Source organism: Syngnathus scovelli, chromosome 8 (assembly GCF_024217435.2).
Source record: "Syngnathus scovelli strain Florida chromosome 8, RoL_Ssco_1.2, whole genome shotgun sequence".
Lineage (NCBI taxonomy): Eukaryota > Metazoa > Chordata > Actinopteri > Syngnathiformes > Syngnathidae > Syngnathus > Syngnathus scovelli.
This window is the reverse complement of record NC_090854.1, coordinates 8,387,049-8,400,451: the sequence shown is the minus strand read 5'-3', so window position 1 is coordinate 8,400,451 and position 13,403 is coordinate 8,387,049. Positions and strand designations below refer to the sequence as shown.

Below are 13,403 nucleotides of genomic sequence, written 5' to 3'. Positions count from 1 at the left end.
AAGGAAACCAGCAAAGAAGAATTCCCGTTCGTTTGTTTTGCCTTAAACTGCACTTTTTGGGCGTTTGCGTGAACGTTTCCAAGGTTGCGAGGTGTCTCCATTTTTTGTGTGTGTTACCCGCTGCACTAAGTATTTGATTGAAACGCCTCGCCAGGATGTATGCCAACTGCACAGAGGGACGCCCCACTTCTTGTTTTACAGCCTAACATTGCGGTGTGGCAGGCAGACATGTAAGTTGCAGCCCAAAAAAAAAAAAAAAAGTTACCACCGTCGACTACAGTATTGGTTGACTTTCCGAATGTCAGACGGTGAAAAACAGAGGGATGGGTTTGTTTAAAGAGGAGAAAGGCGCCGAACTAGGAAGAATGAGGCTCCGCTTTCCCTGCTCAAATTGATGTTGGTGGCGGGTTACAGCAAACTCGCATCTTCATGACGACTCATGGATGTGGAAAAACGTCATGAAAAGCATCTGGATTTATGGTAAGCATATTTATAAAAATGTATATCGTTTCGCGCCATCTGTCATCTCCATTTCTGTATCTATCTCTCCATCTCTCACTTTCTATCTCTGTATCTCAAACCTCTTTCCATCTGTCACTTTCCAGCCCTTCAGATTTTCTTTCTTTCTTATCTAGCTCAGTAGTGTCGAACTCGTCACGGGTCACGTACAGTTTTTATTTTGAAGGGCCGCTATAATTGTGAGCCCAAATAAATGTATGATCACCTCATTCACACAACAAATTCAACTCGATGCACAAAATAAGCTTTCATGGGTCACCTAAAATGATGTACCGGGCTGTATCTGCCCTCCTCCCTCGAGTTTGACACCTGTGATATAGCTCAACTATCTGTAATGCTTTTTCTATATATATATATATATATATATATATATATATATATATATATATATATAGAGAGAGAGAGAGAGAGAGAGAGAGAGAGAGAGAGAGAGAGAGAGAGAGAGAGAGAGAGAGAGAGAGAGAAAGCATCTCAGTCTATGGTCGAAAAAAGCATGTGTGTCTTATTGCAACATTCAAACTGAGAATGAAGCATGACTTATTATTTCTCTCCCCCCAGTCCGGTAAATTTTGTCAAGCCGATGAGCTTAGTCATGGATGATCATTTATCACAGCCTCATCGACGCGGCTCTCCGAAGAGGTAGGCAGCAAGCACTCATTTGTCATTGTGGGATTTGTCACTCCTCTCACCAGCTGTCAGGGCTCTTTTTATTTACGACTAAATGAACGGCGCATAGGTGTGTCCTTGCAAACCCCTACCGAGCCATCCTCGGCGGCAGCGCGTCTTCACAAAGCAACCTTTGTGAGAAAAAAGGTCATCGACACGACTAACATTCCTTCCGCAGAGCGCATCTCTGTGAAATCACAGTTGTAGATGTTTGCAACAATCTTTGAACAATCTCTTCCCATGCCGCCCCCCCCCCCCCCCCCCCCCATTTCCTGCTCTCCCAGTTTTAGTGAGAATTTGCCTTGACCATATGTTGAGGTCATGGGAAATATTTAGCAGGCACAAACGACACTCTTGCCTCCTCTGTTACCGTCATGAACCGGATGATGCTTTTTACCCCCCACCCTCATAATTTATATAAATGATGTGCTTGCTTGTATATCCGCAAACAAAGTCCCAAATTGTCACGTGTGATAGTTTTAGCAGAGGACATGATGGAATTTCCCATTAGTTCTGGTTCAGGGAGATGATGTCAGCCGCCTGTATTCCAGCGGTTGAAATCATTAAAAAAGGAGGAGTGAGTTTCCAGAGCTTGTTACTTGCTTTTTTGGCAACTTTGAGATAGAGCAGCTTTTTTTTTTGTTGGTGTTTAAATTGAAGGTGAGGGGAAGAGTAGGAGCTTTTGACTGATGCAAACTTTCCATTCCGAAGAGTACAGGCTCTCACACACAGTGGAACCTCTAAGAAACACAATCCATTCTGGAGAGGATAGTCCACATCCAATTTCTTTGCATTTCAAAATATTTTTCCCCCATAGGAAATAATGGAGAAATACATATAATTGGTTCCAGGTCAACTGTCATTATAATTTTTTTTTAGGGGGAAAATTATTATTTAAGTCGCTGTCATCGAAAGGCACAAAAAGCCAACTAAAAAGAAAAATACTTGTCAGCGTTTTGTGTCAGCGTTATGACATCATGCACAGCCCCAGCAGAATTATAATCAAAATGTGTGAGTTTATTTGACTGTAGAGTTTCACAGTTTACTAAAGTCATTTCTCAGTTTGATTTCTGTTCGTGCAGTCAGTTCAGATGAGTGCGGCGGAGAAGCCAAATCTGCGGTTTATTTAGAGAAGTTAGCCACCCTTTTCTATAAACAGGATGGCACATGTTCCGCGGTCCCCCGAGCCGACATTTTGTGGATGGCTGTCAAGTTAAGGCTGCATGTGTTATTCTTCATTTATTGCACAAATAGTGACCCTGGCCAGAGCCACCGGGTTGGGTCCGCTCCAAGCCGCATTCATTGTTAGCACGTTTGCGCATGTAGCCGTTATGTAAGAGGGGACAGTGGCGGGACGTGCCTTTGAACGTCTCTATTTCTTTGTTATGACAACACTGTATGATGTAACATGAAATACAAAATCTTATTAATCGTGATTTTAATCCCAACTGAAAATCGTTTTATTAATCGTGATTTTATTCTCAATCGAAATAATTAGGATTATTTCCATAATTTATTTCCTGAGTGTGCTTGGATGCCAATGTGACAAATTGTAACTTCTCAGTCAAAAATTTTCCATGGCGTGGAATAATTGGACGAAGTTTGAACTAAAGAATGATCTCGCGTGCCAACGCTGGTTCTCCTCGGGGCAGAATGTGGAATTAGTTAAGGTATTGCGAATCCCCACAGCTGTTTTGTGGACACGCGGGCGGTCCGATGACGCGTGTTATGCCAAAGATGCGCAGAGCCTGTGGGCATAGCGAGGCAAGAGAAGAGATTTGTTGCTTGTTGGGTTTCCTGTCTTATGTGTTGACACGCATTAGAGCTGTCCAATATTACAAACCATTAAAAGTTGTCCTTTTTATAAGACAGTTGAAAACATGTTTGATCATCTTCTAAAAAAGCACGCTAAGGCTTTTTGAGTACAGTAAGTGAAAATGGGGACGTTTGATCACACGGGCGCATTCTGCCTCACAGGATTTGAACAGAGCATGGGGCGCCGAGCCAAAGGCCCCGGGAATAATGGCTCGTCTTTGTCACCACGCCGGAGCCAACGCATTGACCGTAAATACCAAAGACAACTTGTGTGGCGTCCACAGTCACGCGCATTATCAAGACAGCTGTTTTTACCCCTGATCAAAAGATTACTCTTTTGCGCACAATTGTGTATTCACAATAAGCACTCCATCCTTTTGACCTGCAGTGCAGATCGATGTCGAACGCTGGCACGAGTTGTACTGCTGGAACAAATCCCTTCCAAGACGTGACGGTTAAATTCCTCCCACTCTCGGCCTGTGAAAAAGGCAGCATGAATTAGCCCTTTGTGCGCCGCTAATGGAAACGCTCACTTATCTGAAATAACATTCCAGCATTCTACACGACGCATTTATCAGAATTTATTTGACCTTCATTATCAGTGCTCGAAGGCGATGTTTGTGCAGATAAATAACCTTATTTGTGGCTGACGGTTTTCAGTCCCAACCGACTTGATAGTTGTCTTTTGGGCTGAGCTTCAAGCCCCGCCCCTTTGGTTGTCATTACTACACACTCAAGCTTCAAATTTTAAGTTGGGCAGAATTTTAAATTTCTGCTCATGAGAATTTTTTAATAAATAACTGAAACAGGAAGTTCCAGAGTTCCTCTGTCCCTTTTTTCTAATCTGCTTCCGTCCTCTACAATTTCTGAATAAATGGCCTTTCCGGGCCTCGTTTTAAAAACTTGTGTTTACAGTTGGGTGACCTCTCACCAAATTAGCAGCTGCGACTCACGGTCCCGCTGTGTTGTGTCTTTCCTCAGGGATCAACCATCCTCCCGCTTCTCGGCGTGTGTGTGTGTGACTCTTAAGCGCCGCCCCTTTGACCCACTCCCACACTCTAACGTAACCTCCACACGCCTTTCGTTTGACGTTTTTGAGAAGGCCATCAAATCAAACGGGTTTAAATTCTTAAGACATCCATTTACATAAAGTCACAAGGTAGTCTCAATTGTGCTGGCCCCACTTCGCAAATCCAAAATGACTGCTCAAACAAATCTGGTAAAACGTTGCATGCTTTGGATGATCCATCTAGAATTGTCTCTTTCCTCTTCAAAATAGGACTGTCGCAATAAAGACGCCGGCAACCCCCAGCCTGCATACCAATGTCCTCCTCTTGCTGCGCTCACGGTCAACTTAATCCATCCTTAATCCAAATTGAATTATCTTAACCCCACTCGGTTGTGCCTCACGCGTTGGCCCGATTTCTCAGAAGTGCACGCGGTCACTTCAGGAGTCCTGCAATGAACTAGTGTCGATTAGAATTGATTTGCGTCAAAGCATGCGCATGATCAAAAGATTATTATTAATGTTTTGTTTTTTTTAATCATTCAGTTATATTAATTTGCCATAATATATTTTTCAAATGTCAAATGACACATTCTATGTTTTGGGTGTATTTTGATCATAATAATGTGGTTATTTTTGCGCCAGTCTTTGCTCAACAGACGAGCCCTTGACATGATTTCGGAGTGAGTCACTGTTAAGAGGTAAGGTGTGGCTTTTTAATAAAAAAAAAATAAGTAAAAAATTCTCAATGAAAACAAATTCTAAACAGCCTGATTCAATTACATTTGAGAGCGGTGACGTTTCCAAGATTCTTTTCAACCTTCAACCCACCCCCCTTTGCTCTGTTAACAGAATCAACTCTAGCCTGATTAGGTCAGTCATGATTAGAAAAGAGCGAAACGGTCAAACCAACATTGTATTTATCCAGAGCCACGTGCTTGGAATGTACAGTGCTCCCGTGGCCCCGCCCACAGGTTCATGTCTGCACAAAGCTGCTTACACCTTACTTGTCGTGACTGCGGGGGAGTGCTATCAACATACAAGCGCTTTGGCTTTTCCCCAGCCCGCCGAGCAGGATTTAGTTGGAGGAGAGGCGTTTGTGATACTGCGGCTCAGGCGTGGCACAAAGGTGGGCCTTTTCGGGCTCTACTCGATAGCAGTCGGTCCATCTGACAGCTCGCGGGAGATATCATGAAGGTTTTCTGAGTTGAGGTAAGAGCGTGGGATGAAATGTTGGTAAGGGTTGGGGGGCGTCACACCTGCTCTCCACATTTTTTCAGCGTTATGTCTAAAATACCACGGCTGGGCTGCCACGCAACCTTTCCTCGAGTCGCACAGGAGGTCGAATTTTGTTTTGACTCCCAACTGAGCTGGAGAGACTACAGCGTGTTGGAGCTTGTGTAATGGCGTTTAACAGCTTTGGTACACTTGATTCTTCTGCTGTTTAAAAAAAAAAAATGCTGTGTAAATTAGATTATTTGTTAATCTTCAGTTGCTTATTTTGTTTTGATAAAAGCACTCTGACTGGACGCGATGGTGCCAGCTGGAACCAAATGTTTGGAATGTGAAGACTTTGCATGATGTGCTTTTTCCGCCCTCCAAAAAACTCCTCATACTTTGTAAACAACCCTAAATTTCAACAATAATTCACTTGACTTCAGTTAATTAATACATCCCTGCCAGTGTTATTTTTTTTTCCTACAGGATTTTTTTTTAAAAAATTTTATACGACTTTTGTAGTCTTTGGTGTGGTCGCCGAGCCTGTTGGTTTTTATGTTGTTTGCACTCCTGAAGCGCAGCAGATCCGTGCATGATGAAAGCGGCGGGGCGGCACAATGACAGGAGATGATTACGACTTCCTGGTCTGTAGTCAAGTACGCGTATCGTGTTGGTGTGACTCGCTTGCGAGCATGTGAAGCGGCAGTCAAGCTGTGACATGCTTGCCTTCTTAAAAAAAAAAAAAATACGAATGCTCACGCCCTCGTCTGAGCAGCTCTCACCTGCTGAATGTGTGACGGAAACGTCACTGTCCATATAGCACTCAATCAACAATTTAAAGTCTTCCATGCCTGGATTCAAACCCCCAATCTCAGAATGTTCATTCTGACCCCTCAACAAATAATTCCAAAGTCAAATAAACAACCAGGACCTTGAAATCAGGACTTTGCACCAGACGTGATGTTTTAAGGGCAGACATATTTGTGTTGTTTTGCTACCGTCTCTTCTCTTTTCAAATTTCCTGTCTCCTCAATGGTTTTGATGCCTTAGCCTACCGCCACTTTTTTTTAGTATGTCAAAGAGGGTGGCCACCGGCAGTAATGCACTTTGCCAACCGCTGGAGTGAGCTCTCTTGAGATGTCGTCAAGCGGTATGTTGACATCTTGCGTGACGCGACGCATGAAACTGACTCAACTGTATTAGCCGAATTGAAGCCCACAAAAATGCTGATGCGGCTCTTTGCTACAGTAGTTCTTGTGTGTGTGTGTGTGTGTGTGTGTGTATATGTATATATATATATATATATATATATTTATATTCTTGTGGTAAAGGAAACCGTAATTGAAAAAAATTCCGTTATAGCGTTTTTCATTTGTTTTCTCTGTAATACAATGAACAAGCTGGTTTGTTATGTCAAATAATTCAACTTAATCCTTTAATTAGACACAGTCTTGGGACTATTATACTCACGAATATTTAGTTGACTTGGTTAAACTTTGTCTGAAGAAAGCGTAAACTACACCGTGTCCATTTGCACAAGGCCCAGTTTTCCCACTTTGCATTGCTGCTACTTTGCATGCTAACAGCTAGCTTACAGTGGTGAGAAGCACATGCTTCACCCAGATCTGATTGTCTGTGGCCCTAAAGCAATGTGAAAGACTTTCTTTTATTGTGTTGGAGGTTGTTTTTGAAAATCACCCATTGGATCCCAGAATTTCCTCAGATGCACGAGGATAACCTAAAAAAACATTAGAAACAGCAAATCAATATTATTATCATTAAATCATATTTGACGACCTTACCCTAGAGCTGCCATATTGGATTACTTTAGTTATTTATTTGTAGCCAATTTTTTAACCATTGGTAGTCGTTGAAGGTCGGTCGGTTCGGACTCCGTTGAACTTCGGAGCGTCCACTGTAATCGAGAGTACTGTTTTGATCCGTCCTCCTACCCTTCTATTTTTCTTAGCATAAAAGACCCATGACTTCGTAAAGGAAGATTTGTAACAATTAGTCTTTGACATATCCACATCCCTTGTTGATTGAATGCACAGTGATTTCATGCAGATCTTTAAGGACTGTTGACACCCCCCCACCCCCCACCCCAATAGCAAGGCTAATAATCCCTTGCTAGACGTGCCTCAGTGCTGCCTGTGACCTTGCATTGCTCAGATTCCTGCATACCCCCACATGAGACTTGAGCAGGCTATAATTCAGGGCAAAAGGTCCGCAAGAACCTGGTTCTTCTGCGGCTGGGATGACTACATGCTCGTCTTATCGACTTGCCCACCACAGGGGCCTTGGGAGAGGATACTGTAAGCATATTAAATGGCATTTTTTTTGTAACTAGAAATGGCAGTCTTCACATTTATTAAAGTACAATTTATTGTTATTTTAGCACGACTGGTCAAATTGCATGACGCTAATTATGGTACGTAGCTCCACTTGATTGTCTTGTGACTACTTTGCCATGTTATCCTCAACGGTCTGTCTTGTGATGGAGCCGCACCCTCAAGCGGCGGAGCCAATTCCATTCTAGTCTGTCTGGTGAATATCAAAGATTGGGTGGAAATGTTTTATTTGTTTTACCCTCCAAATATGGTTGTCTGCCTTGAAGCAATCACCAGAATGCTAATTTTAAGCTTCTAACCAAATAACTTTTTTTTTGTTTCAACAACAGGGTGTCGACCAAGAGCAAAGCCCCATCCCCACCGGGACTGAAGAATTTGGATTCCTCTGATTTCTCGCAGTGGTATCCAGGAAACGCTTCTTTCACCATGGACCACAAGGAGAAGCTCGTCGATAAAGATCTCTCTCTGGTAGTTGTTTTGCCCGACGGTGCGGAAAAGATGACCACAGTACATGGGAGGTAAAAGAAAAAAAAAAAGTTAGCAATGAGCTAACGGATTGAACGCTCACAGAACACGTTGCACATTAAACTTTGCATGTTCTAACTGGCACGGGAGGTTTCACCCCTTCATCTTTGTGAACCGCCATGCAAATATTGTCTTCTGCGTGTCTTTCAGCAAGCCGCTAATGGATCTGTTAGTGACTCTGTGTGCGACGTATCACCTCAACCCATCAAGTTACACCTTGGAACTGATCACGGCCGGCCGGCGCAACGTCAAACTCAAGCCCAGCGCTCTCATCGGAACCTTGGACGTGGAGAAGATCTGCCTTAAACCTAAAGGAGATGATAAAAATAAGAAGACTGGTCCTCAAAAGCCTGAGGTACATTTGACTATTCCTAAACTGATTTTTTTTGCCCAAATTCATTTAATCAAATCGGCTCTGTTCTTCAGGTCACTGTTCGCATGGTGATAAACTACAAGAAGACCCAGAAAGCAATTTTACGAGTCAACCCTCAGACCCCCTTGACTGAACTTTTACCGGCAATCTGTGAGAAATGTGAATTTGCAGAGGAGACAACCATTTTGTTGAGGGATGTGCAATCATTGGCCCCTTTGGACTTGTCCGGCTCCCTAAACGATTATGCAATCAGGGAGCTTTACGCAAGAGATACAAGAGGTAAGCCAAAACGATTTGTCAGGACTTTTACCATCCATATTTATCACGCTATTTGCTCGCAGGACACTCCGACTCTCCCGCGTGTCCAGCCTCACCCACACATTCAGGTAGGAGGCAAATTTGTTTGAACATTTTTCTCCAAAACTCCTCCTCATCACAAAATGTTTTCTTCCAGTTGCGGTGATGCCCGGAAAGGACAAAAATCAGAAAGAAAAAGAAAACAAGGGCCTCTTCAGCAAGTTTAGAAAAAGCAAAAAAACTGCTGCGCAGGTACGTCCCCCCCACCGCACACTCACTGGCTTCTTCGTCCGTCACTCTTGTTAGTTCAACAAGACGTAACGACTTTACGATTCCACTGTATAAGCAGGCGAATGCAAATACTGAGAGGGAGGTTTTGTTGACGTAGCATTTTCATTGGTCCAGCACGCACCGTGCACTTCTGGAGCCGAGTTCTTATCGTGCCCCCTGGTTGAATGTTTGCTCTTTAAAGGCCACGACGGTCAGTGCCCCGGCTTCCCCGGTTCTGGTGATCAAGCCTCGACCGCTCAGCATGGCTTTGCCCGGCGGCTACTGCTCGCCTCCGCTGATGTCTCCCACCTCGCCTGTCGGCGATGCACCCAAGAAGAGACGGGCGCCTGAGCCCCCCATCGTCGTGTCGCAAAGCTGCCACGCAGACCTCAGCGCCCGCCAGAGCCTCTCCTCCGAGCCAACCACCCCAGTCGACTGTGAGGTTAGTCAGACACATTTTGAAATAACACAGTAGACCATTATTCATTTTGATTTCTGTGTTGAAGGTTTCTGGATTAAGTCGCGGCTCATCTGCAGAGTCTTCACTGAAGAGAACCAAGCGCAAGGCTCCACAACCGCCAACACCCCCAAGCAGCGCTGTCCCGGAAACGGAGCCTCCTCAAGAAAACGTGCAAGGTTTGTCTTTGCATCACTGTGTGCATCCATAACTTGTCAATAATCATGACATTTGCGCTTATTGGGCCCCATCCACCCATTTGGCTTCTCTTATGTGACTCTTGTGCCTCCTAGTGGACGTAAGTTACCAGTTCAACGTATTTGACCTTTTTAGTTTGATTTAATGAGTGAATCTACTCACTTTTAGGGCGCTTTGAGGCAAAATAGCCCATTTTGTGTTGTCTATTTTTGGGAGCATATTGATTTAACCAAGATAGCCTAAATAAAGAATTTGATCAAAATGTAAAATGAGAAATATGAAAAGCTCCTTGAAGGGATGTGGAACAAATGGGGAATTGGTTCAAGCCAATTTTTGTCCTTGAGTTTCAAAGGACAGCGTGTTTTCAAGCCCTGTGTATTTTTTCTGCATTGAGGTGGAATTAGCCGCCTTTGGAGTTACTTTCCGGTTATTGTCCACGCGTATTTTGCCATTCTTGTATAGTCCTCTGAGGGAAGTTCCACCCTGGAGTGAACACAAAAGCAATTTAAAGCAACAATAAGACTATTTAATGTTTTGGCCCTGGTCTTTAAAAACAAACCTGGTGTGTTTACATCGGGGAAAAAAAAACGGTGTTGCAACCCTGAATTAACCTGGAGGAAGTGTGACCTCAGTGCATACTGCGGCAAAATGACATTCCTTAACTTGTCCTCATATGTCCGCCTCTGATGTTTATGAGTTTACATAGTCTCATGCTACAGAGCAGATATCATATGCTCATTGTATTTTGTTTTTGTCTCAGTTGTCCTGGAATTACCTCTGTGCTTGGGATATTTTCTCATAACACAATTGATTAAGAAACAGATTGTTGGATAAAAATTAAATGTGAGTCCTCGATTGTGAACGCACCATTTGTAAATTGCATAATTTCAAGGACATTTGTGTCAAATTGGTCGATAATTAAAGTAGGTCCCTCAAGCAACTTCACACAAGTGTTTTGTGGATTGGTGTACAGAGTCTGCAGGCACCAAAACACTGGAGGAGATCATGGAGGAGACCTCAGCAGCTGCCAGCGAGATCCAGAGAGAAGACCTCATTGTCAGCTGTGGGGATGATCAGTTTTGTGATCTATCCTCAGATGGCAAGTACGAAATCCAAGATTTTCCAAAAGCATTTCTTTTAATCATGCTTGTAAATTCTCTTAATTCTTATCATTTGCTTTTTCCTGTCAGTCAGTCACAGAGCCCCGCGAATGATTTGGTTAGTATTCAGACCGATGAGAGGACGCCGGCTAGCACAGATTCCTATCAACTGGAGGGTATGATTTCTATTGGGCCAAATTGACCTATAAATGGAGTAGTGTCTTTTTTGTGTGTGTCATTCTTTCTCTCCATATTTTGACACCAAAGCAAAAATTCAAACAAAAAGAAAAAAAATGCCATCTTCTGTTTTCCACAGAGATGGCCTTGTGTCAACTTGAAAGTGAATTTGGTCACCCCTCCAGTGATGTAACAAGTGACCTCCAGTCGTGCCTGCAAAATCCAGAAGAGAGCCAGGCTGCCTCTGTTCACGGAGACGTTGCCGCCCCCCAGGAGGCGTCGCTTCGCTCGGAGGCGAGCGCCACGTCCCGTCCCGCTGGGGAGGACGCTCAAGTGCAAACCGATTTCCCAGCTCCCCCTGAGCCGCCGCCTCAGCAACAGGTGTGCGCGGATGATCAAGTTCCGCCCCCCGCCAAGGAACCTGGTTTGGAATCTACGGAAGGCGAGAAGAAGGATATCGCCACTTCAACGAATGAGCAGCTACACGCCGACCTCAAATGTAGCCAAGCCACAGAGATGTGCCAAACTCTGGCCGCGTCCGACGCCGCCTTGCATCCTGAGCTGAAGCCGAAGCCTTCCAACGAGTTAACCAGAAATTACATCCCCAAGGTGGGGATGACGACATACACCGTGGTGCCTCCGAAATCCAACGAGAAGCTGAGATATTTTGAAGTGGCGTTGACACTGGAGGTGCCCCCCGTTGCCACGGACGACGTTGGCGAGCACTCAAATTACCCCGGGGACCAAATACTGAGCAGCACTACTAGTACCGCAGCAAACACTGTCAACGGATGCCTCGCTGAAGCCACTCATGCCTCATCGCCAAGCAGCTCGCCGAAAGCAGATGACGGGTTCCCCTCCACTCCAGCACGTTCGCCAGGAGAGGACAAGGCGACTAAAATTCCGCCCGCTACGAAACCAAAGCCGGGATCTTTCCGCTTGTCGCAGCACAAAAGGCCACCGGGGTATTATGTAACGTCAGCAGCGGAGAAGAGCCCGGGTGCCTGTTCCTCTCCTGGCCACACGGGGGACCAAGTCGACCGAGCAATGTTGCCACCGCCTCCTCCTGCCCCTCCCGTGCAGGGGGACACCGACGCGCTCGCTGCGCGTGTGACAAGGCAGAGCAGCCTGCCGGCTAAAGAACCCGGCTACGGCCTAAGCTTGGAGAAGCTGAGGACCTTTGCGGCCCCCCGGCCTTTTACCCCCTCCACACCGTCCCGCTTCGCCCAGGCCGTGTCGTCGGCCGTGAAGCGCAGCCACTCGCTGTCCCACAGCCCCAAATCACACAGCTCGGCGGCCGCACACTGTTCTCCTGCTGCAAATCGCTACTCGCTCATCGAGCAAAATGTCGGCGGGAAATTCAAGGTGAGTTATGGTCACAATAAGTAGCATTGGATTTTTTTGAGATGCTGGACGGGATATCTAACTGCATGGCCATCGTGTGAAATCCTGATGCTAGCAAACTGGTGGTGGTTTGCCACCATCTTGTGGCATCTTGGTGCCAAGGAAGTCCAGTTTGTGAAAATGAGATGAGTGGCATTTAGACAAAGGTAGATCTCTGCTGCCATCTTGTGGTACTTTGGGGTTGCTGCATCAATTGCACTTCTGTCCCCTGCAAATTGTAATTGCCTCGCTGTCTCACTGTCTGAGCAGTGATTTATTGATTTTTGTTTTTGTCACTGCAGGCCAATGAGGTGGTGAACGATAAAAGTTCCCCGCCAGATGTCAAAGGTCAACCGACGTCGCCGAGTGAGCTGGTGCAGATAGATGGCAGGACAGACTCACCGCTATCAGTGCCTTATGACAAAATCTGATCTACTGTAAGGAGCTTTGTCAATTCCCTGTGACTTTTTCCCAAATATTTGCACATCTCAGACATTCCTAAATCACAATTTTTTGTCTTTCAGGAGGGAAGCATCCTGTTTTTTTTGGCACGAGAGCTGAGCAGTCTTTTTTTTTTGATTGGCAGTGTGTACATAGATTTAATGTATTAATTGCTGTATTTGGGTTCATTTGCTCACATTTCAATAACAGCCTCGGTTGACTTGCGTAATTTAATGTCTTTTATTTTGTGCCATGTGCTTGTCATGCATTAAATGCATCACTGTTTTTGCCTGGACCAGGTTATGAAACGAGAGCAATTCTATCAATTATAAAGAGGATTTTCAGAGTTTTAATAATATCATGATGATTTATTTTGAATAGTATCTACATAACGATTTATAATTTAGGGAAAGACCAGGTCTGACTTGTGGTACTGAATGCCTCTTGTTTGCGTTGTTCATATTTAAAATGTATGAGTTTTCATATGTTGATGTTAAATAAACCTTAACTACGCACGTGGCTGTAGTCAAACGGCGTTGTGCACAATAAAGCTTTTATGTCAACAGCTCCCGTGGAAGTCTGCGATGCGTGTTTACAAGGCGACAGG

General features: G+C 44.7%; 1 protein-coding gene across 3 annotated transcripts; it reads left to right on the top strand.

Moving 5' to 3' along the window:
- The first annotated feature begins 69 nt into the window (after nt 1-69).
- On the top strand, nt 70-13,361 carry cobll1b (cordon-bleu WH2 repeat protein-like 1b). 3 transcript variants are annotated; one of them, XM_049727851.2, is made up of 15 exons: nt 70-230; nt 306-480; nt 1,078-1,158; nt 7,905-8,093; nt 8,251-8,455; nt 8,527-8,752; nt 8,815-8,859; nt 8,928-9,022; nt 9,243-9,482; nt 9,547-9,676; nt 10,669-10,798; nt 10,886-10,971; nt 11,112-12,337; nt 12,658-12,792; nt 12,880-13,361. In XM_049727851.2, the coding sequence occupies exons 2-14, from the start codon at nt 440-442 to the stop codon at nt 12,784-12,786; spliced, it is 2,823 nt and encodes a 940-aa protein (XP_049583808.1). In that variant the 5' UTR covers nt 70-230; nt 306-439; the 3' UTR covers nt 12,787-12,792; nt 12,880-13,361. The 3 variants fall into 3 exon arrangements, with proteins under 3 accessions (XP_049583808.1, XP_049583809.1, XP_049583810.1); XM_049727852.2 differs by lacking the exon at nt 1,078-1,158 and having other exon boundaries at nt 77-480; XM_049727853.2 differs by lacking the exons at nt 70-230; nt 306-480; nt 1,078-1,158 and adding an exon at nt 4,956-5,218.
- The last annotated feature ends 42 nt before the right edge of the window (nt 13,362-13,403 follow it).

Bases quoted from the DNA above. Each gene is read 5' to 3' on its own strand.
- cobll1b (XM_049727851.2), top strand. From the start codon at position 440: ATGGATGTGGAAAAACGTCATGAAAAGCATCTGGATTTATG. The intron at 1,159-7,904 runs GTAGGCAGCAAG...TTTCAACAACAG, and splicing joins CGACGCGGCTCTCCGAAGAG to GGTGTCGACCAAGAGCAAAG. The intron at 8,456-8,526 runs GTACATTTGACT...TCTGTTCTTCAG, and splicing joins CTGGTCCTCAAAAGCCTGAG to GTCACTGTTCGCATGGTGAT.